Below are 23537 nucleotides of genomic sequence, written 5' to 3' on the forward strand. Positions count from 1 at the left end.
TATTCATTGGTTGGGTGCGTTTGTCGTTATTTAAATAAGATATGAGTTAATAACAACCAGATACGTATTATTAATATTTCCTATAAATTACTAATTTAGTTGGGTTACATTTTAAAATTAAAATACTCTTTATTATTAACGAATCGCAAAATTTGTCACCACAATACAAATTTTCGTTATTGCTAAAAGTGAAAGTAAATAGATGCAAAAGTCCAATCTAAATCCCACCCTGACTATTCTAGATTCAAAGGCAATCCACGTGCAATCTCCTTATTATTTCAAACCCACAAGCATTTGTAACTACAACATGTAATCGATATTTTCTCTCATTATTGGTAAGTATCGAACATTAATAATCTAACTAATATTTCTCCAATTAATTTCTTTTTAGAAACACAGTGAAACCTCGACATATTATTTTAATATTTTTAAGTCAGTAATTATATAAGTTGCTCTATTCCATGTTTATAGATAAACTCGGGGTATTCCCCGAATTGTTGATACGTTTGAAGACGCACAGTGTGAATTTGTGTGCATTAAAATTATTGTTATAAAGAACATTTGGCTATAACGAACATCACGGTATTAATCCGAGGTTTTACTGTAAAACGGTTGTAATTCAAACAAGGCTAAAAATGTAATTGATTTAAATAGAAATAAGCACAATTGTAGGTAAAATTTATAAAATAAAACTTAAATTTTAAATTTTTTATTTATTTAATTTTGTTAGAAAATTTTCAAGATTAACTTTAAAAAACTGTAAGAAAATAATGTCTAGAACCGATATAAGCCTGTACTCGTAATTTGACTGTTGTCCTTCTGAAGATGGTTTAATGTAAACCGAAACCGGTAAAGGAAGTAAAAATAAAGAAAATTCCATTGTAAAGTGCAATAAATTTAATTTAATCATCCACAATGGAAAGAAAGATTAACAATTTCAACAATTGTAGGTAAGTTTTAATTTTTATTTTAAAATTTGAAATGGGTAATTAAAAATTTTCTACTGATCACAGAGTAGTAAGAACCGCAACCAAATTCAGGCAATAAGAAGTCATGCCCTTTCGCTATTTGCATCTATATTATTATTTTAAAATAATTGGAAAATCGTATGTCAAGGACGAATTAAGATAAATTGATGAAATTGCAAACATTTAAAAGGTTATTTAACTCAGATTTAATGTGCCATTAATTATTTCTTATTTTCAACAAACCTCGTTGTTATGATTTTTTAAACCCAACTCTGCAAATTTAATTGTTATAATAATAATAAGCATTTAAAAGAGATCGTATCTCAAGAACACATTAAGATATTTTGATGAAATAGCTTACATTTTGAGGATAAACCTCATTGTTATGATTTTCTAAACCCAACCTTGCTTATTAAATTGTTAGAAACGTTAAGAGCAAAAATTAAAAAAATCGTATCTCAAGAACGAAATTAGATATTTTGATGAAATAGCAAACATTTTGAAGGTTATTTAACACAGATTTAGTGTGCCATTAATTATTTCTTATTTCCCATTAACCTCGTTGTTATGATTTTTTAAACCCAACTGTGCGTATTAAATTGTTAGAAACGTTACGAGCAGAAATTTAAAAAATCGTATCTCAACAACTAAATGAGATATTTAGATGAAACAGCGTACATTTTGAAGGTCATTTAACTCAGATTTAGTGTACCATTAATTATTTCTTATTATCCATAAATCACGTTGTTATGATTTTTTAAACCCAACTCTGCATATTAAATTGTTAGACACGTTACGAGCAGAAATTTAAAAAATCGTATCTCAAGAACTAAATGAGATATTTTGATGAAATAGCGAACTTTTTGAAGGTTATTTAACACAGATTTAGTGTGCCATTAATTGTTTCTTATTATCCATAAACATCGTTTTTATGATCTTTTAAGCCCAACTCTGCACATTTAATTGGAAATGTTAAGAATAGAAGTTTAAAAAATCATATCTCAAGAACGAAATGAGATATTTTGATGAAATAGCAAACATTTTGAAGGTTATTTAACACAGATTTAGTGTGCCATTAATTGTTTCTTATTATCTATAAACATAGTTGTTATGATTTTTTAAGCCCAACTCTGCATATTAAATTGTTAGAAACGTTAAGAGCAAAAATTTAAAAAATCGTATCTCAAGAACTAAATGAGGTATTTTGATGAAATAGCGAACAGTTTGAAGGGTATTTAACACAGATTTAGTGTGCAATTAATTATTTCTTATTTTCCATAAACATCGTTGTTATGATCGTTAAAACCCAAGTATGCACAATAAATTGTTAGAAACGTTACGAGCAGAAATTTAAAAAATCGTATCTCAAGAACTAAATGAGGTATTTTGATGAAATAGCGAACATTTTCAAGGTTATTTAACACAGATTTAGTGTGCCTTTAATTATTTCTTATTATCCATAAACATCGTTGTTATGACTTTTTAAACCCAACTCTGCACATTTAATTGTTAGAAATGTTAAAAATACAAAATTTAAAAAATCATATCTCAAGAACGAATTGAAATATAATAATGAAATACCCAACATTTTTAAGGTTATTTAACACAGATTTAGTGTGCCATTAATTATTTCTTATCATCCATAAACATCGTTGTTATAATTTTTTAAACCCAACTCTGTACATCAAATTGCTAGAAACGTTACGAGTAGAACTTTAAACAATCGTATCTCAAGAACGAATTGAGATATTTTGATGAAATAGCAAATATTTTGAAGGCTATTTAACACAGATTTAGTGTGCCATTAATTATTTCTTATTTTCCATAAGCATCGTCGTTATGATTTTTTAAACCCAACTCTGCATATTTAATTGTTATATTAAGATAGAAATTTAAAAGATTGTATCTCAAGAACGAATTGAGATATGATAATGAAATAAAAAGCATTTTAAAGTAGATTTAATCAAGATTTAATAAAGCATACATAATTTTTTATTTCCCAAAAACCTCGTTATTATGAATTTTTAAACCCAACTCTGCAAATTTGATTACTATAAATTTGAAAAACAGAGTTTTAAAACATCATATCTCAAGAACGAATTGAGATATCATGATGGTATAGCGAACATTTTGAAGGTAATGTATTAGAGATTTAGTGTACCATTAATTATTTATTAATTTCCGTAAATATTGTTGTTATGATTTTTTAACCCCAACTCTGCCCGACCTAGTAACAAATTTGAATCCTTTCTTTGGTTATTGTTAAAAAAATCGTAATAAATTAAGGTTTTAATAAATCGCTTTCAATGAAAAAGATCACATTTGGAAATATCATATTGTTTTTCAGAGCTGACGTCACGAACGGTCCTTCGATCTGTATACCTGTCTGATTTAAATATAAATAGAAGTATAAATAGAAGTACACTTGTAGGTAAGTTATTTTAATATTTCGATAACAAATGGTTTTCTTCTGAATCACACAAAAAAGAAATTAATTTTTCTAAAAAAACTTTCATTAGAAGACTTCTTTCGTTTGAAATTTGAATAATATCATCATGACAACTTTCCGAATCGTTATCGTAGTTATTAACGAATACACTAGTAATTAAACTGAACGCGAGCACTTTCATTCCACAACGTTTCGCCGCCAATACTTCCGGTACAATACACATACCAATAACATCAACGTTACGAGCATTTAAAAACTTCACTTCAGCAACTGTTGCGTAATTCGGGCCGGTTAAATACGCGTAAGTTCCTACGTGTAGTTTATCTTGGAATTCGAGATCTTTAGTTAAGATATCTTTGGATTTTAAAAGAAGTTTTTTGTCGTAAATTGGGCAGTGATTTGCAAATTTGGGTCCACTTTTCTCGTTCAACGGTTCATCCACGGGATATAAATCGGGGAATCCCATCAAATAAACATGTTTGTTGATTAATATGATGTCTCCAGGTTGATATTTTGTGTTTATAGCAACTCCAGTATTTCCCAAAAATAAATAATCAACTCCCAAAGCTTTTAAGATGTGTATCATCATCGTGCATTGTCTCGAAGTGTACCCCTGGTATAAATGCAACTTCCCTTGAACAATCAAAATCGGAAGCTTATGGAAGTAACCAAAAATTAATTGATGCGATTTCTTCGACACAACTTTCGGAAAATTCGGAATATCATGATAAGGTATACAACAACACCGCCTTATTGTTAAGATTTCAGAAACGATATCAAGATCAGAACTACACATTATTGCTATTTTAACCACATCTTTTATTTTTCCTGATACATACTTCGCAGCTTCCTCAACAGCATGTACCCTAAATACATAAAAAGATTACTAATTAAACCACACCTAATTAATTCACGTACGTTATTCCATCGTCTCCACTCATCTTCAAAATTATTAACTATAAATTTAGATTATTAAATTTAGAATGATGACAATTTTTTGATTTGTCAAATTTCTTACTCGAAAGAAGGCTAATAACCTGTCAAAAAACACCTGGCCCAAAATTATTTTTAAGAATACTTTTGGCATCAAAATTGTTGAGTGATAACATCTAGATCAAAATGACCGAAAAACCAGAAGAATTAGTAGAACCATATCAAGAAATACAAGTTGAAGGAGATAAATCTAAGTCTAAATCTACCCTTACGTAATTTGTAAAATAATAATTTATGTAATAATAGAAAATATTACTTTTTAGGTATGAAGAAATTGAAGATTGTGCCAAGTTTATAAAGGAAGCTACAAATACAACTGCTAAAATTGCAGTTATAGCTGGATCATCAATGGGTAGGTTTAGATTGAAAAGTTTCAACTGATCATAGAATAGTAAAAACTGCAATTCAGGCAATAAGAAGTACAAAAAAGTCGAAAGTATTCCAATTAATCATGCCCTTTCTATGTTTGCATCTACATTCTTATTTTAAGGATATTTTGAAAATCATATCTCAAGAACGAAATGAGATATTTTGATGAAATAGCTAACATTTTGAAGGTTATTTAACACAGATTTAGTGTGCCATTAATTATTTCTTATTTTCCATAAACATCTTTGTTATGATTTTTTAAACCCAACTCTGCATATTTAATTGGAAATGTTAAGAATAAAAATTTAAAAAATCATATCTCAAGAACAAAATGAGATATTTTGATGAAATAGCGAACATTTTGAAGGTTATTTAACACAGATTTAGTGTGCCATTAATTATTTCTTATTATCCATAAACATCGTTATTATGATTTCTTAAACCCAACTCTGCATATTTAATTGGAAATGTTAAGAATAAAAATTTAAAAAATCATATCTCAAGAACAAAATGAGATATTTTGATGAAATAGCGAACATTTTGAAGGTTATTTAACACAGATTTAGTGTGCCATTAATTATTTCTTATTATCCATAAACATCGTTATTATGATTTTTTAAACCCAACTCTGCATATTAAATTTTTAAAACGTTAAGAGCAGAAAGTTAAAACATCGTATCTCAAGAACGAAACGAGATATTTTGATGAAATAGCGAACATTTTGAAGGTTATTTAACACAGATTTAATGTACCATTAATTGTTTCTTATTATCCATAAACATCGTGGTTATGATTTTTTAAACCCAACTCTGCATATTTAATTGTTAGAAACGTTAAGAGTAGAAATTTAAAAAAGCGTATCTCAAGAACGAAACGAGATATATTGATGAAATAGCGAACATTTGGAAGGTTATTTAACACAGATTTAGTGTGCCATTAGTTATTTCTTATTATCCATAAAAATCGTTGTTATGATTTTTTAAACCCAACTCTGCACATAATTGTTATATTAAGAATAGAAATTAAAAAATCGTATCTCAAGAACGAATTAAGATATTTTGATAAAATAGCGAACATTTTGAAGGATGTTTAACACAGATATAGTGTGCCATTAATTGTTTCTTATTATCCATAAACCTCGTTATTATGAATTTTTAAACACAACTCTGCAAATTTGTAGAATAGAGATTTAAAAAATCGTATCTCACGAACGAATTGAGATATCATAATGATATTGCGAACATTTTAAAGCAAATTTAATGAATATTTGATGTGCCATAAATAATTTCTTGGTTTCCATAAACTTCAATGTTATGATTTTTTAAACTCAACTCGACATCTTTATTAATATTTTAAAAATAGAAATTTGAAAAGTCATATCTCAAGAACGAATTGAGATATCACCATGAAATAACAAACATTTTAAAACAAATTTAATAACGATTTAATAAGCCATAAATGATTTCTTATTTCTCATAAACCGGGTTGTTGCGATTATTTAAACCCGTCTCTGCATGTTGCGTTATGTATCTAAACAATAAAAATTTAAATTGTTGTATCTCCAGAACGAATTGTGATATGATGATGAAATAACGAACATTTTAAAGCAAATTTAATGAATATTTGATGTGCCATAAATAATTTCTTGGTTTCCATAAACTTTATTGTTATCAGTTTTAAACTCAATTCAACATCTTTATTAACATTTTAAAAAGAGAAATTTAAAATGTCATATCTCAAGAACGAATTGAGATATCATCATGAAATAACAAACATTTTAAAGCAAATTTAATAACGATTTAACGTGCCATAAATGCTTTCTTATTTTTCATAAACATCGTTGTTATGATTTTTTAAACCCACTCTGCACATAATTATTATCAATTTAAAGAACACAGTTTTAAAAACTCGTATCTCAAGAACGAATTGAGATATCATGATGATTTTGCGAACATTTTGAAGGTAATTTATTAGAGATTTAGTGTACCATTAATTATTTCTTAATTTCCGTAAATATCGTTGTTATGATTTTTTAACCCCAACTCTGCATAAAAAATGTGAATAAAAAAATCGTAATAAATCAAGGTTTTAATAAATCGTTATGAAATTATCAGCAATTATAAATAAAAGCATAAGCTTTTCAATGAAAAAGATCAAATTTGGAGATACCTTTCAGTTTTTGAGATACAAATTTTTAATGTCAATCGGTTCTTTATATATTTTGAGCCTTCAATACATTTAGTGCATACATAATACAACAAAATAGAAATACAATTAACATAAACTAAATTAAACTTAATTTTTCTATATAATCGTTAATTTTTGAAGTAAAAATTATTTTCTTAGATACTTTGGGTTTAAATGTAACAGAAGCAACGACCATTCAGTACGAATTAATTCCTCATTTCCCAAGAAGTGAATCATCTATTGGTAAAATCATCGCAGGTAATATGGAGAACACACCAGTTTTGATTTTTAAAGGACGCTATCACCTTTATGATGGTTACACGATGCAAGAATGCACCATGCATATAAAAGTTTTAAAATTACTCGGTGTTAAGGTTTTAATTATAATTAATACTTCCGGGGGAATTAATCAAGATTACAAAATCGGGGATATAATGTTGGTTAAAGACCATATAAATTTACAAGGATTTGCAGGACAAAATCCTTTAATTGGTCCAAACGATGAACGATTTGGACCTAGATTTATTCCGATGAATAAAGTGTACGATAAAGATTTATTGGGGAAAGCGAAAAAAATTTTGGATGAAATTGAATTTGAAGGGACGATTCACGAAGGAGTGTACGCAACAGTTTCTGGGCCAGCTTATGATACGATATCAGAAAATCTGTTTTTAAAAACTTGTGAAATTGATGCTGTTGGATTGACGATAATTCCCGAAGTGTTAGTTGCTAAACATAGCGGAATGTCCATCGTAGCTTTCTCAATAATAACAGATCAAGAAATCGTGGATGAAAATAACGATAAAGAATTTAATCACGAGGAAATGATCGAAATTTGCGATAAAAGAACAAAACAACTCAATGAATTCTTAGAAAAATTTGTTAAAATTGCTGTCTTATCTAAGGAAGAGGGGGATATTGAATGCGGGGGTGATGAAATCATCACAAAATCTTCCAAACGAATACGTTGTAAATGTAATAATCTTAATTGATCTATTTTAATAAAAAAATTTGAATTATTTGCTTATGTTTATTTTAATTTAATCAATATTATAAATACATTTTAATTAACTGTTTACCATCCATGATGACCATAACCGTAACCATGATCTCCAATTACTGAGTGTCCAAATGCAACAGGTACAGCATGAACGGGAATAGGCGCGTGATCAATTACAGCACTGCTATATGAAACAACTTTACTAATAGCTGGTGCAGCTACAGCAATTGGAGCTATAACTGGAGCAACAACTGGAGCTGCATGAGCTACTATTGGAGCTGCATGAGCTACAATTGGAGCTGCATGAGCTACAACAGGAACAGTTTGTGCAACATATCCCGGTTCTACATGAGCAGATACAACTCCTCCTGGATGTCCATCACTGACTACAGCACCTGCATCAGCAGCAGCATGAATAACACTTCCATCAGGACCTACAACGACAGCTTTTGTAGCTGGTCCTTTTACAATCGCCGCTGGTTCAGCTGGACCAGCTACAACGGCTCCGATTGCGTGTGAGTAAGCTGTGGAGATGATTCCAGCGAAAAGAATGAACAAAAACTGAGAATAAACAAAAATAAATTAGATTATTTATTTAGGTTAATCCATATTGATTGAATAATATAAGTTGTGGTCTTACCGAGGAGTTCATGGTGATTGAGTGTTCTGGTAAACCGCAAATAGTTTGTAATTAGATCGGGTTGGACGCCGTCGTTTATATACCAAGTTAAATTCGAAAAAGTAGAACCTTGAGGCGAAGGTATTCGCAGTTGAAGGTTGGTTTAAACTTCCGTTTGGCGCGAGACTTTTGTTTATCACGAAATGTGATTTAAATAAAAGTGTTTAGTCACGATTAATTAAAAATACTCTCATTTTAGGATTTAATTTTATGTGGTTATAATAAATTAATTTTCTTTTTATTATTTACACATTTATTAAAAATATAAAATATAGATTAGAATTGTAGGGAATCCTGGTCGTTATATGTACATTAGCACCATTACGCAGAAAATGATATTATTTAACATTTTTAGTCACCTCTCCATGAGCTATTATCACTGTCCCAGCTACCGTCATCTCTTTTCCAGGATCCATCATCACCATCCCATCGCCCATTGTTACAATGTCCATCATTCCAGCCGTTCCAAGCTCCTACACCATACCAACCGTTCCAGTCTCCTCTTTTCCATCCACTCCTTCTTCTTCTCCAGTTATTACCAACTATAGTTCCTGAAGGTCCAGCAACTACAGTACCTTTACCACCCCATCCTACTGTTTCTGCATTTACGCATTAAACAGCAATAGCAAGGAAAGTTACAATCAAGGTTATAAAAAATTAATTTCCTTTTTATTATTTACACATTTATTAAAAAATATAAAATATACATTGGAAATGTACTGAATCCTGGTCGTTATATGTACATTAGCACCATTACGCAGAAAATGATATTATTTACCATTTTCCGTCACCTCTCCATGAGCCATCATCACCGTCCCAGCTACCGTCATCCCCTTTCCAGGATCCATCATCACCACCCCATCTTCCATCGTTCTAACGTCCATCATTCCAGCCATTCCAACCGTTCCAAGCTCCTACACCATTCCAGCCGTTGCAGTTTCCTCCTTTCCATCCACTCCATCTTCCTCTCCAGTTATTACCAACTATAGTTCCTGAAGATCCAGCAACTACAGTACCTTTACCACCCCATCCTACTGTTCCTGCATTTACGCATTAAACAGCAATAGCAAGGAAAGTTACAATCAAGGTTATAAAAAATTAATTTCCTTTTTATTATTTACATATTTATTAAAAAATATAAAATATACATTAGAATTGTACTGAATCCTGGTCGTTATATGTACATTAGCACCATTACGCAGAAAATGATTTTATTTACCATTTTCCGTCACCTCTCCATGAGCCATCATCACCGTCCCAGCTACCGTCATCGCCTTTCCAGGATCCATCATCACCATCCCATCTTCCATCGTTCCAACGTCCATCATTCCAGCCGTTCCAACCATTATTCCAGCCATTCCAACCATTCCAACCATTATTCCAGCCGTTCCAACCGTTCCAAGCTCCTACACCATTCCAGCCGTTATTCCATCCGTTCCAGTCTCCTCCTTTCCATCCACCCCATCCACCCCAACCTCCCCATCCTCCTCTCCAGTTATTAGCAACTACAGTTCCTGATGGTCCAGCGACTACAGCACCTTTACCACCCCATCCTGTTGCTCCTGCATTTACGCAGTAAACAGCAATAGCAAGGAAAGTTACAATCTGAAAATGCAAAAAGAATTGTTTGATTAAAATAGAGAGATAAAGAATTTAGACTTGAGTACATTGACCTGAGTTTAAGTTTATGTTACAATAGTTGGGTTAAGAAAAAAAATGAGGGTATTGTATAACTAAGGCGGTGTTTCTGTGGGCGTTTAATTGATGCCGGTAAGTTATAAAAGTTAAAGTGACATAATTATGGTATTCAATAAAGCGTAGATTTAAGAAATCGAAAACTTGATATTAAACTTATCCTAACAAAATAAAGTACTCCTAGATTATTTAAAATAATAAGTTGTAAACAACAAAATAATGGTAATAATTGATGATCTTACCAGAAGTTTCATGTTGCTCACTTTGTTACAATCACAAGTGTACTGATAACGACAACTCGCCCATTGCTGGTATTTATACTAGTTATTACAAATACTTAACCTTCATAGCCAACCTCATAACACCACCCATATAGGTTGCGTATGGTACAATTTTTTACGAAAAATTTCTCCAATCAACAGTATCCCTCTACATCTCTCTAATTCACGGTGTTATCGTATTTTCCCTCTCGATTAATCCAATTAAAATATTTACGGTTTCAGGTTGACCGTGGCTAATTCATTTGTAATTGTTGTTTATGATAATTTTGTTTATTAATAAAACGTATCGAACTGGGTGTGTTTGTCATAATCCATAAATATGAGGGGTGATTTTTATTGTTTTCCTAAAATAGGTTGAAAAGAATGAACTTGAGCTATTTTTAAAACGATCTGTTTGTTTAAAAAAAAATTAATCACTGAAATGTAGTAATAAAATGATGTTAGATAGGATGATGAAATCTATTAAGATATTAGTATATATTGTAATGTTTATATTTCTATTGTAATATTAATTTTTCTACTTTTTTACCAAAGTTGAAGTTGTATTAGAAATTGCAAGTAGCTGCTATATTCCTTAATACTTTTTTTTAAAACTGATACTGTTTAGAGAGGATTAAATACTGGATGTTGTTGATAGAGGATTGGACTAGGTTAATCTTTTGCAAGTAGCGTCTAGTCCTCCGTTAGCAGCATCTAGTCATCTGCCAGAATTCTTAATTCTGCTGGCAGAGGACTAGAAACTGCTAATGGAGGGCGAAACACTACTTGTAGAAAATTACCTACTCCTTGCAGAAGACTAGAAACTGCTCACTAAATACTCTATATTGCTTTCAAAGTACTAGATACTTTTGTTTGAGGACTAAATACTGCTAATTCTTATTTCAGAAAACTAAAACAACTTGCAGAAGATTAGAAACTGATAAAAACACTAAGAAGGACCTTCTTGTCTTGTTCCAGCAATATTTAGTCTTCTGCAAGTGATATACAGTTCTGACCCAGAAGACTAAAAACTGTTTTCAGAATACTTGATGCTACTCACACAAGACTTCTGCGAATATAAGACTGAATAGCTACTACTAATACAAGACTTTTCTATTACTTTTTACTTCTACAAGAAGAAAATTTGTTGAGTGTAAGAATTTATCCCAGTTTCAAAATCCAAATCGCAATATTCTATCCAAGTAATCTAATTCATTTCATAAATATATTTGATAGATTATAATTTTGATTCATTAATAAAAACAATGTATAGGTAACTTTTATAATATGATTTTAATATGAATAAATACATTTTGGTACACTGTCACAATATTATTTGCGATGTCATAGCCTAAGTCTTCAATTGTACAAAAAATCCTCTCTGCATTTACCACTTTCCGCTTGGTCTATAAGATCCATCATCTCCATCATCACAATCATCGCCAAGACCAAGACCTACGGGTCCAATTGGGCCAACGGCACCAACACTAACAGCACCTAATCCATTAGAAACGACAGTTCCTGATGGTCCGGCTAAAACAGCTCCGCTTAATCCGTTGTTAAGTCCAATACCAAGACCAATGGGAACTGGGGCTATAATTGGTGAAGGGATTGCGATTGGGGCTTGAATTGCAATTGGGGCTGGGATTCCGACAAGTCCCGGGGAAACTGCACCGCTGACGACTCCTCCAGGAATAGCTCCGGCTGCTATAGCACCAGCTTGCGCAGCTCCAGAAACGATTGATCCATCTGGGCCGATTACTGATCCCTTTGCTGCAGGTCCTTGAAGGATAGCTCCAGGATTTCCAGGTCCAACAAGTACCCCTCCTAATGGAAGTCCAGGGTATCCATTAGCAACGCATACAGTAATTGCGAAAAGAACGATCTAAGATAAAAAGTTATGTTTCAATCTTAGAAAACATTATAGGTATTAAATTTTGTTGAGATATTACCAAAGTTTTCATCTTGGATGTTTGTATGTTTCTGCTGTGAGACTGTTCGTTGTGAACTAAAGTTGATGGCGAGCTTGCAGGTTTAAATACTTACTAAATAGCCTTCAAAAAGCACAAACCAAAGAACTTACCGTTAAAACTAGAAACTGATGCAATGTTTTATATGCATTACGCATCCTTGAATGTATTTTTATATTTTTATCAATAATTTACTCAAAGATATGTAGGAGTTTTGCTATAATGTCATATAGTTGCATAACAAATCAATAGCTTTGCTGTAAAGGATTTCAGAAAGGAACTCCTATGTGTTTGTGACAATGTCAAAATGTATTGTATTATTATTTGAAACATTTTTTTATATATGTATAAAGTTTTAAAGTTAATATTATCTCTAAAATTGTTGATTTCAAAAAATTGTGGCATCCAAACTTTTTGTAGTAATAAAATAATTTTTGGCATGTTAAGTCCGCATTAAATTTTCTTTGAAGTGTTTGTTATTAGATTAAGATAGCTCATTTAGTTCTTGAGATTTATTACTTTGACAATCTATGAATGTTGGATGGATTTTGAAATTAGGCAAATTTGATTTCAAAAAACTGTAGGATCAATATGTATGGGTTTGAATTTAGAATAAATTTGCTTTGAAATTTATTTTGTTTTAAGGCGATATCTCAATTTGTTCTTGAGATAAAAATGTTTAAGATTGATAATTAAAATATTGCATATTACGCAAAGATAAATTCAAAAAATCGTGACATCCAGATTTATTGGAATTAGAAAATAATTTTTGGTATGTTAAATCTGGCTTAAATTTCCTTTAAAACATTTTTTATTTCATCATGATATCTCAATGAGTTCTTGAAATACATCATGTTAAAACTTGGCAATTTCACCTCTATGTGTATTACGCAAATATGAATTCAAAACATTGTAGCTTCTAAATTTATTGCTGTGTCGATTCTAAATTAATTTTGCTTTAAAATGCATTATAGTTTGAGGAGATATCACAATTTGTGCTTGAAATACAAATTTTTAAAGATATATAAATAATAAAAATGCATGAATAATTTTTATAATATCATTTTAATATGAATAAATACATTTTGGTACACTGCCACAAATAGCAAATAACATAGCCTAAGTCTTCAGTTGAACAGTCATTAAGATCAAAAAATCCTCTCTCCATTTACCACTTTCCACTTGGTTTATAAGATCCATCATCGCCATCATCGCAATCATCACCTACAGGGCCAATTGGTCCAAGGGGACCAACAGCATCAACACTGACTGTACCTAATCCATTGGAAACCACAGTTCCTGATGGTCCAGCTATAACAGCTCCGCTTAGCCCATTGTTAAGTCCAATACCAATAGGAGCTGGAACTATAATTGGTGAAGGGATTGCGATTGGGGCTTGAATTGCAATTGGGGCTGGGATTCCGACAACTCCTGGCGAAACTGCAGCGCTAACGACTCCTCCAGGAATAGCACCAGCTGTTATGGCACCAGCTTGCGCAGCTCCAGAAACGACTGATCCATCTGGGCCGATTACTGATCCCTTTGCTGCAGGTCCTTGAAGGATAGCTCCAGGATTTCCAGGTCCAACAAGTACGCCTCCTAATGGAAGTCCAGGGTATCCATTAGCAACGCATAAAGTAATTGCAAAAAGAAAGATCTAAGAATTAAAAACATTATGCTTTATAATTTTAAGAGAGAATTGTCTTGAATCATTACCAAAGTTTTCATTTTGAATTGGTTATGTTTCTTCTATGACACTGTTCGTTGTGAACTAAAATTAATGGTGAGTTTGCTGGTTTAAATACTTACTATATAGCCTTCAAAAAGCACAAACTAAAGAAGTTACCGTTAAAACTAGAAACTGATGCAATGGTTATACGCATTACGGATTGTTGTATATATTTTTATTAATAATTTAAACAAAGATATGCGTTTTGCTATAATGTCATATTGTTGAATAACAAATCATAATTTTTATTTATTTCAAATGCTGTTTTCTTTATCTAATTAACTTCATTATGTGATTTTATTATACCATTTTTGTGAACGGCTTGATAACAATCACTTCTAAGTTTCTGCTTCTTCTAAAATTACTTGGTAGTAACTAAGTATGGTGTGGCAAAAAATTGAGGACAAGTTTTGACAAAGTCTTTATTGTTTATCAACCTCTTTTGGCATTCTGCATTAATAACAATTCACTTGGTATATTAAAGAAAGTAATAAATCTTGTATTCAAAGTTTTCAAAAAAATTTTAGCAAACTGAAGATATATTGAGAATCTATCCTCCAAGTTTATAAATCTTCTAAAATTATCTGATAGTAACTATGTATGGTGTGCCAAAAAATTAAGGACAAGTTTGGCAATGTCTTTATTGTTGTTTATCAACCACTTTTAGCATACTGCATTAGTAACAAGTCACTCGGTATATTAAAGAAAGTAATAAAACTTGTATGATTCATAGTTTTCAAAAAATTTTTAGCAAACTCAAGATATATTTAGTAACTATATTAATAACAACCTTTGCATTGTATGTGAAAAAAAAATGGTGATCATTTTGATTATCATTAAGTTTTGACAATTCACTCTGTATAGCAAAGATAATAGTGAAACTTGTAAGATCTACTTGTAACTCCAAAGATATTTGGAAACTACATTAATTTACTTTATGTATTTATTAATAAAGATCTCTTCATCTTATATGATCAACTACAGTGTCTATATGATTCTTAATAACTTTATGGTTTGAGATATTTTCTTTAATATATGTTAGTAAAGGGTGAAAGTACAAGAAAATACAGTTTTTTATGAACATACGAAAAAAGTTTTATTTATATACACCAATATGATACATTGGAAAAGTACAAAGTACAACATAAGTTTAAGAAAATCATAGCCTTCAAGAAAAACCATCTTCCTGCTTCTTATCATTACCATTTTCCACCCCATCTACCCTCATCCCATCTTCCATCATCTCCTTTTCCGTTCCAACTACCATCATCCCATCTACCATCATCCCATCTGCCATCGTCCCAACTTCCACCGTTCCATCCTCCAGAAACAACAACTTGGCTGCTAACAGCAGGAGCAACAACTGCACCACCCCATCCTGCACCACCCCATCCTGCTCCACCCCATCCTGCTCCACCCCAACCGGCTCCTCCCCATTTACCCAATCCATTAGTAATGACAGTTCCTGATGGTCCAGCTAAGATAGCACCTCCTCCAATTTTACCTACACCAATTGGTACAGCGGCTGGGACAACAACAGGGGCAATTGGAGCTGCAACGATACCGGATGAAACTACTCCTTTAACAACTCCACCGGGAATTGGAGCTGCTGCTAAAGCTCCAGCTTGTCCACCTCCAGAAACAACGCTTCCATCTGGACCGATTACGGTTCCTTTGGCAGCAGGCCCTTGAAGGACCGCTCCTGGATTACCTGGACCAACTAAAGCTGCGCCCAAAGATAGGCTTGGTAAACAGTTGACTGTGCAGATAGCAACAGCAAAAAGAACAATCTTAAAAAAATAATTATTAATTTTAATTCATGAAAAGTTTATTTTTCTTACCAAAGACTTCATTTTCTCAATTTTGGTTGCTTTGTGGATTGTAAAACTGTTTGAGTTGAACTGACTTTACCCTTCTGGCTTATGAGTTTAAATACGAAGAACTTAACCTTCGAAAAAGCTTGAACGGGTCGTAATTTCTTTTCAAATATTCAAAGTTGCATTTTTAAGTTTTGATTTGAACGGAGAGGGGGTCGCAAGCCGATCCGGTAGACAAAGGTTGAGAACGAGAAACTGATGCAATACTTTTAGTGAATTGCCGAGGCGACGATAATATTAAATAGTGTAAGGGTGATTTTTATATTTTGAACGTGAAAAATTAAAATTTTTATACACTATAAAGTTATTTCTTGGGTAAGTAAAGTAGCTCAATAATTTAATTCAAATTTCTGGTAAAAAATGATTCATCTTAAAATATTTTTGATTTTTATTATTTATTTTTATACATATTGTTTTAATTTATTTAATTAATTATATGAAATAATTTTAGATACCATTGCATCATCTTGTGATAATTAAATAAAAAAAGTAATTAAAAACTGTATTTTATTTATTATTTCAAAGAACCTAATCCTCAATACAACAATTTAAGAAATAAAAACTTAATTAAATGATTATTAATACATTAAATTTTAATTAATTAAACATCATATCGAAACCTTCATCAAATTGAACTTGTTGATTACCGCCTTGTCCTTGCATTTGTTGGCCCATATTTGGTCTTGGCCCACTTCCCATTTGTTGCATTCCCATAACTTGACGATATGGTTGCTATTAAAAATATGCATCAATAAGATTAAAATCATGATTAAAATTTTTATTTACCGCTTGTAACAAATGTCTTAATTGATTATTTCCCATAACAGGACGAACCATTCGTTGATTATTAATACTATTAGCTTGGGCATTATTTTGATTAGCCAAACGTTGTTGCTAAATAAAATTTAAATCCAAACAATTCAAATAATAAACACAAAAATAAAAACCTTACATCCATCATTTTATACTGCATTTCTTGTTGTTGAGCTATTTGTAAAGCTTCTTGTAATTGTGATGTCTTCATATGGCTAATTCTTTCCAATTGATTTTTGTACTGTTGTTCTTGCTGTTGAGCGGCCTCTAAAGTCTGTTTTAGCTGATTAATCTTTTCTAGATTTTGTTGCCGATCCATTTGAATTTGATTTTCGAATGGAGCTCTTTGGACGGGCCCCGACATCATTGGACCACCCATTGATTGTTGGTTTTGTTGCGTGGTTTGTTGCATTTGTCCGGCAACTTGTTGCATATTTTGCATGCGAATTCTTGGTGGCATTCCCGGCGCTCCAGAAACTACGTTAGCTTGAAGTACATTCATTCCTGGAGCGCCTTGACCCGTTTGCGGAACGACATTTTGCGTGATTTGCCCACCACCCATCGTCATTGTGTTAGTTTGGGATATCATTAAACCTTGTTGGGTCGATTGAGAAGTAACTGGACTATTTCCTGGTTGAAGTTGAGTAGGAGCTCCGCTAATTGGAATGTTTCCACCAACTTGGGGCGACATATTAGGACCAGGATTTTGCCTGGGGTTGGATTGCATCGATTTTTGTTGTTGAATCACTTTTCTTAAACGATCAACGAAAGCGGCTTGATCGTTGGGAATAAAACCTAAATACGCCTGCTTTTCAGCTGTGTATAATAAAATTAAAACTTTTATGTCGCATGTGTTTAAGCTGTTTGATGAACTCGTAAAATGAACGCAACCGGCCTAAAAATGTATTAAATAAGAATTGATTAAATATTAAGATTGGAATTTTACAAATCCTGAATTCATAACTTTTGTTAATGATTCTAAAGCATCACATTGTTGAGGATGGAACAAAACTGATTTTGAATTTTTTAAATAAGCCCCTCCAATCGTTCCTATAAGTTGTTTTGGCATCAATTGCATCATCAATTTTGTGGGCCAACCATCCGCTTTCCTAAAATAAATTAACGTTATGATCAATTTTTTTTTCTTTTTTTAAATTTTTTACAATTCCGGTTCTCCATCTTTAGAATTCGAAGTAACCTGACAGGGAACTTGCTTAGTTTGTTTGGGATCGTTCAAATTGGGCGTCTTTAACTTCTCAATCCACTCAAGAACACCATGCCAAATCGTTTGCCTTTGGCGACCATTACTTAACTGTTGACTTTGTTGTCCGCTTTGAGCAACTTGAGCGGGTGAAGCACCAACAGGAGCATTTCCAGCCACGCTTTGAGCGGGACTTTGTTGCATTTGTCCCTGCGATTGATTCACCATATTTTGATTAATCCTAACTGGTTGTTGTTGTTGTTGCGCCTGTTGCTGCTGAACCTGCTGCTGTTGAGCTTGCTGTTGTTGTTGTAATTGTTGCTGTTGGGCTTGTTGTTGAGCTTGTTGTTGTTGTTGTTGTTGCATTGGGGAGTTACCACCAACTAATAAAATATAATCAACATTTAAATAATCTAAAAAAAATTTTATTATTACGTTGAAATTGGTTAACAGATCCTCCAGGCATTGAAGATGGTGGTTGAGTTAATTGAGCGATAAGGGCGCTTCCTTGAACTTGATTTGTATTTGGTTGAGTGTTTGGCATAAACGGTTGGCGTGGGGGCATAACCCATCTATTAGAAGGTTGTCTTTGTCCCATAGCTACACAAAAAATTGTGTTTATATAGAAATATCGTATTAAATAAAATAGAACCTTGTCCAGCTTGATGATAACTTGGAGGAGCCGGAAGTTGGGTATTTGCAAACTGGGGATTTGGAAATCTTTGCTGCCCAACCATCCCAACCATTGATGGGTTGTGACTCATGCCGGAAAATAGAACATCTATTTAGAATTAAAAAAATTATTTAATTAAACATTAATTAATTTAATTTTTGATAGAATCCATGTTGCAGGACTTTTGAGTTACTCTTTCATTTCAAGTTAAGTTTCATGTAATAAATGTTACAAAGCGTTAAAACCCCGATATTCATTTAGAAACATCTGTATATAAACCAATACCATATAACTCTATTACAACAACCACTAAGGACATTTTTTTAAGATATAACATTAATTTATCATATTCTAACAATGATTAAACACTGATTAAATTATGCTCTAACTAATCCAACAAGAAAGAAAGATAATCAATCTCCAAAATAACTTAACCACAAAGTAGCTCCAACGAAACTCAACCATAAAGTAACAAAACTGGTCAGTTTAGGAACCCAATACAACTACACTATCTTCGAACTAATCCAACCCTTCCTCAAAACAAAAAAATCCAAGTCCAAAGCCAGCCCCAAAATAATCCAACTCATTATAATATAAAGTTGACAAGTTGGACTGGATTGCTCTAACGAAACTCAGCCATAAAGTAACAAAACTGTTAAACATGTCACTTTGGGAAGCTAACACAACCAGAAGCTATTGCATCTTTGAACTAATCCAACCCAACCTCAAAACAACTCATTCCAACTCAATCCAGCATCCAAGCAATGCAACGTTACCCAAACCAGCCACCTCAAGCCTACTGGAACCAAATCCACCAATAAAGCAATTCAATCCAAATTTATAGCAAACTAATCCAACCCTTAATTAGTCCCAAATATGCTACTTTGAGACTAATCTCCAAGTAAGGCAATCCAACCAAAGCAACCCAATTTATCTTCAAATCCAGCTAATGCAGTTCTTAAGCAACTCAGCTCATTGTGATTCAAAGTTGGCAAGTGATTGGGTTGGGTCAATGAAATTCAACCATAAGTCAAGCTAAGCCAATTTTATATTAACCACACATAACCTCAGCAAATTAATATTAAGGAAACTGATCAAAAATCATTGGTGCAAGTCCCAAGCCACTTTGGGCTACTTTAAGAACCCAACGCAACCAGAAACTAAGCTAATTATAAGAAGAAACCTAGTTTTAATAAAATTTAATCCTATTGCATAGCAAGCCAAGCTATATAGAATGTTTCAAAATCCAACTATAAAACGAGCAAATCCAAATCTAAAGCAAAATTAACCATAAAGCGGCTCAACTTCAAATCAAGTTATTCTATTTTCAAAGGCACATCACCTCAAAGTAATCGAATTTTAAAGGAATTATAAGTTTTAAACTTGTATATTTCAAAGAAGACTTGAACGAAATATCAAGTGTGCTATATTTTTGGAAACGAAATTTTATGCTCTCGTCTTAATTAGCAAAAATATATAGGATGTTCCATTTAAAAAAATCATTTTTATGGCAATAACTGCTAAAATATTGCTTTGAGGGAAAGCTAACTTATTCCATCGGATTCTACCTAAAAAGTTGCTTTGGAAATGTTTTCACAGAAAAGAAGATTTATCAATAAGAAAAAAGTTATGACGACTTTTCGAAAATGCACTTTTGAAAATATCCTGTATCTCTGAAACCGTAAGAGATATCGATATGCGGTTTTCGCCATTAAGTTTCTTATAAAAATCGAGCCTCAGACACTGATATAATTTTTCCTGTATCTCTTATAGAAATATGAGTTTCCCTTTAAAAGTGCCCAATTTGGCCCACCCTACATCCTAATTTCGTCTACACAAGAGAAATACAAATATATTTTGCCACATCTACCAATTACCACGACAAGGAGCTCAAATTTCTCGTAGAACATGACTTTTGATCAATGGGGATGTACAAATTGTAAGGTGGTATGATGTTTATGCACATACTTGCAATATAAATAATGAAAGTGGTGTATATTTGATTAATTTTAATAACTGTAATAGTATTTATATTGGGCAAGCCCGATATAAATTGGAAAACAGACTAATGGAACATAAAAACAAGAATAATGGAAACAAATCACGGTGAAATTACCTTAAGTTGAATCACTAAGGGAGTAGAAGAAAACTTCGAGTTATGGAAAATTCGAGTCAGAGAAAAATTAGTAGAATTTCAAATCTAAAGAAAAAAATTAGAAATGTAAGTAGAAAATTAATCAAATTTTTTAAAGTAATCCGTAATTTTCTTTTGGCTTAAAGTGCATAACCGCTTTTTGTCGAAAAAATCTTCTATTAAATGTAAAGAATTATGAATATTATCTGGAACATTCTCTCTTCATAATATAAAGAAAAGTAAAATACTGCCAACAGGTCTAAATACAGCATCTGGAACACTAAATACTGCTTTCTAAACACTAAAATTGCTTTGTGGAGACTAAATACTGCTTTCTGAAGACTAGATACTGCTGACAGGTCTAAGTACTGCGAAAGAAAGATAAAATATTGTTGGAGAAAACATACATAAGGTTGGCAGAAGACTAGATACTGCTTCTAGAAGACTACATACTGCTTTCTGAAGACTATAATTGCTTTGTGGAGACTAAATACTGCTTTCTGAAGACTAGATACTGCTAACAGGTCTAAATACTACAAAAGAAAGATAAAATATTTTGGAGAAAACATTAAAAAGGCGCTAGCGCCCCCTTTTAGGCGGCGCCCGGGTACAGTGCACCCCTTGCACCCCCGGTAGCGCCGCCTCTGGTAAAACTTATACATAAATGTAAAAAAAGCTTTAAGTTAGAGCTCTTAAAGGGATTCGAAATTAATATAAAAAAGATAATAAACACACTCAATGACCAAATAGATTTAAAATATACACCTCTATTTAAATAATTAAAGAATTTTTAGTTATTTGACTTAGATAGTTTTTTGTTTTCTTGAACTTGTTTTCCAACACGTGCCTTTCTTTTCAAGAGATATTTTGTGTTACATTCAATTTTTTTTAGTCGTTCTATTTCGTTAAGTGTATAATGTTTAGTTAAGTATTTAGCTTAAGTAATAGTTTCTTATAAATATTCAAAGAAGTTTTAATATGTTGTTGATTTATGTTAATTTTTGAAAAGAAAGATTTGACCATAAGTAATTTTTTATAAATTATAGATTATTTTTTTTCTAAAAAAGTCCATAAGATAAATAAATATTTTCCAATTATATAGATTTGGCTAATAATGACCTAATGTAAAGGTCGAAACCAGTACTAAATTAATTTATAAATAAAGCAGAAAACTTTTCTTATAATTAATACATTAATTAATTTACCCGAATTGTTTTGTTGCGTTCTATATGGTTGTCCTTGCCCAATATTTTGAACACCAGGACCAGGCCCCATCATAGTTTGACTTGGTTGTGAACTAGCCACAGAAATTGGGCTATCTGTATCAATACGAGGACTTGGTAAAGAAGTCATAGCAACATTGGTAGCTCCCAAAGGATTTTGATTAGGATTTACTGGAACTTGTGGTGGGGTTAAAGGCCTTTCTTTAAGACTAAATCCTTTTAATAAAACTAAATGTCTTGGATCTTTCGTGTAATTTTTTGATTGAGAAACTGTTAAGTCGCCCCCTGCTTTTTCAAAGAGCTTATATAAAACTGGAATTTTTCTCGGTGATATAATAGATAAATTAATATTTTTTTCATCAAGAATCAAGGCTAATTGTTCCGCAGTTTTTCCGCCATAAGATTGAGATTCCATTGCAGGCATTAAATAAGGAGGTGAATTACAAATTAAAAGACAGTGTCTTTGAACGTTCGCATTAGGATCTCTTTTTTGTTTTAACTCATCAAAACATTGTAAGGCTGTTGCTAAACCTTCTGAGATATGAGCATGAGATTCACCTTTACCACCTATTAACCTTAAAAATATCAAAAATAAATTTAAAATATTAATTAATCAAATTTTAACTTACTCCAAACGATCAAATGCATTTATAAACTTTGTTGCATTATTAAATGGACCAATTGTATCCGTCATTGGTTGGGGTAAACAATCAGCTGTTTGGTAAGTTACTATCCCATATAATGAATTAGCATTATCAGAAATGTAACTTCCCTCATCGTTATTACCTTGGCTAAAATACCTACAACAAATTTGAAGTTATTTATACAAAAAAATATAACGAATTCAGTGTTATAAACGTATATGTGAAGAATCAGATGGAAATTGTTATCAAAATGAAGCAAGGTTACACTCTTTTAAGAGTACCTCAAACCTATTCAATTATCCGTTCAAAAGTCATCATGTAATCATCGAAATAATCGTAATAAACGAAAATAATAACTTACTCAATACATGGTAGGATGTAATTAGTTTTTAAATCGTTAATATAAGCCCCATTAATCGCTGTACTTTCCACAACGAATATTATATCGGATTGTAAAGTTTGTACACCGTTCATATCGGAAGTACACACCACCATTTTTTAGATTAGAAAAAACGATTTATTATTTATTTTATTTAAATCATTCTTATTAATTAATCGTATATTTCTTTACTTTTTAATAAATAAATTAACTTTTTGACACAATAGATATAACATAACCTCAAATGTCAAATTAAATCGTTTGAAGATAGCAACAAATGATAAACTTTTATAT

At 31.8% G+C, this 23537-nt stretch overlaps 8 protein-coding genes across 11 annotated transcripts; 1 reads left to right on the forward strand and 7 right to left on the reverse strand.

Annotated features, from left to right (window-relative positions):
• Positions 1–62: 62 nt before the first annotated feature.
• Positions 63–7985, forward strand: LOC111415537 (purine nucleoside phosphorylase 1-like). Of its 4 annotated transcripts, XM_071200022.1 has the most exons (8): positions 63–335; positions 392–672; positions 731–950; positions 1014–1158; positions 3316–3399; positions 3943–4622; positions 4674–4762; positions 7126–7985. In XM_071200022.1, exons 6-8 carry the CDS (start codon positions 4537–4539, stop codon positions 7956–7958), a joined length of 1008 nt encoding a protein of 335 aa, XP_071056123.1. In that variant the 5' UTR covers positions 63–335; positions 392–672; positions 731–950; positions 1014–1158; positions 3316–3399; positions 3943–4536; the 3' UTR covers positions 7959–7985. The 4 variants fall into 4 exon arrangements, with proteins under 4 accessions (XP_071056123.1, XP_071056122.1, XP_071056124.1 ...); XM_071200021.1 differs by lacking the exon at positions 1014–1158; XM_071200023.1 differs by lacking the exon at positions 1014–1158 and having other exon boundaries at positions 392–668.
• On the reverse strand, positions 3389–4445 carry LOC111415531 (purine nucleoside phosphorylase-like). Its single transcript, XM_023047265.2, has 2 exons — positions 4336–4445; positions 3389–4283 (listed from the first exon to the last, which is right to left on the reverse strand). The coding sequence occupies exons 1-2, from the start codon at positions 4356–4358 to the stop codon at positions 3410–3412; spliced, it is 897 nt and encodes a 298-aa protein (XP_022903033.2). The 5' UTR covers positions 4359–4445; the 3' UTR covers positions 3389–3409.
• Positions 7983–8737, reverse strand: LOC111422995 (cuticle protein 10.6-like). Its single transcript, XM_023056244.2, has 2 exons — positions 8607–8737; positions 7983–8527 (listed from the first exon to the last, which is right to left on the reverse strand). The coding sequence occupies exons 1-2, from the start codon at positions 8616–8618 to the stop codon at positions 8042–8044; spliced, it is 498 nt and encodes a 165-aa protein (XP_022912012.2). The 5' UTR covers positions 8619–8737; the 3' UTR covers positions 7983–8041.
• Positions 8738–9747: 1010 nt separating this feature from the next.
• Positions 9748–10687, reverse strand: LOC111422997 (heterogeneous nuclear ribonucleoprotein A1, A2/B1 homolog). The gene is made up of 2 exons (XM_023056245.2): positions 10583–10687; positions 9748–10250 (listed from the first exon to the last, which is right to left on the reverse strand). The coding sequence occupies exons 1-2, from the start codon at positions 10592–10594 to the stop codon at positions 9861–9863; spliced, it is 402 nt and encodes a 133-aa protein (XP_022912013.1). The 5' UTR covers positions 10595–10687; the 3' UTR covers positions 9748–9860.
• A 1187-nt stretch (positions 10688–11874) lies between these two features.
• Positions 11875–12646, reverse strand: LOC111415533 (tetra-peptide repeat homeobox protein 1-like). The gene is made up of 2 exons (XM_023047266.2): positions 12553–12646; positions 11875–12485 (listed from the first exon to the last, which is right to left on the reverse strand). Exons 1-2 carry the CDS (start codon positions 12562–12564, stop codon positions 11988–11990), a joined length of 510 nt encoding a protein of 169 aa, XP_022903034.2. The 5' UTR covers positions 12565–12646; the 3' UTR covers positions 11875–11987.
• Positions 12647–13616: 970 nt separating this feature from the next.
• On the reverse strand, positions 13617–14365 carry LOC111415528 (collagen alpha-2(I) chain-like). Its single transcript, XM_023047261.2, has 2 exons — positions 14287–14365; positions 13617–14227 (listed from the first exon to the last, which is right to left on the reverse strand). Exons 1-2 carry the CDS (start codon positions 14296–14298, stop codon positions 13739–13741), a joined length of 501 nt encoding a protein of 166 aa, XP_022903029.2. The 5' UTR covers positions 14299–14365; the 3' UTR covers positions 13617–13738.
• A 1004-nt stretch (positions 14366–15369) lies between these two features.
• LOC111415519 (PE-PGRS family protein PE_PGRS61-like) lies at positions 15370–16228 on the reverse strand. The gene is made up of 2 exons (XM_023047245.2): positions 16141–16228; positions 15370–16089 (listed from the first exon to the last, which is right to left on the reverse strand). The coding sequence occupies exons 1-2, from the start codon at positions 16150–16152 to the stop codon at positions 15499–15501; spliced, it is 603 nt and encodes a 200-aa protein (XP_022903013.2). The 5' UTR covers positions 16153–16228; the 3' UTR covers positions 15370–15498.
• A 441-nt stretch (positions 16229–16669) lies between these two features.
• On the reverse strand, positions 16670–23493 carry LOC111415512 (mediator of RNA polymerase II transcription subunit 25-like). Its single transcript, XM_023047236.2, has 10 exons — positions 23226–23493; positions 22850–23020; positions 22203–22795; positions 18843–18971; positions 18626–18790; positions 18153–18573; positions 17936–18098; positions 17129–17884; positions 16963–17070; positions 16670–16908 (listed from the first exon to the last, which is right to left on the reverse strand). Exons 1-10 carry the CDS (start codon positions 23357–23359, stop codon positions 16774–16776), a joined length of 2775 nt encoding a protein of 924 aa, XP_022903004.1. The 5' UTR covers positions 23360–23493; the 3' UTR covers positions 16670–16773.
• Positions 23494–23537: the final 44 nt, after the last annotated feature.

Source organism: Onthophagus taurus, chromosome 11, assembly GCF_036711975.1.
Source record: "Onthophagus taurus isolate NC chromosome 11, IU_Otau_3.0, whole genome shotgun sequence".
NCBI classification, from domain to species: domain Eukaryota; kingdom Metazoa; phylum Arthropoda; class Insecta; order Coleoptera; family Scarabaeidae; genus Onthophagus; species Onthophagus taurus.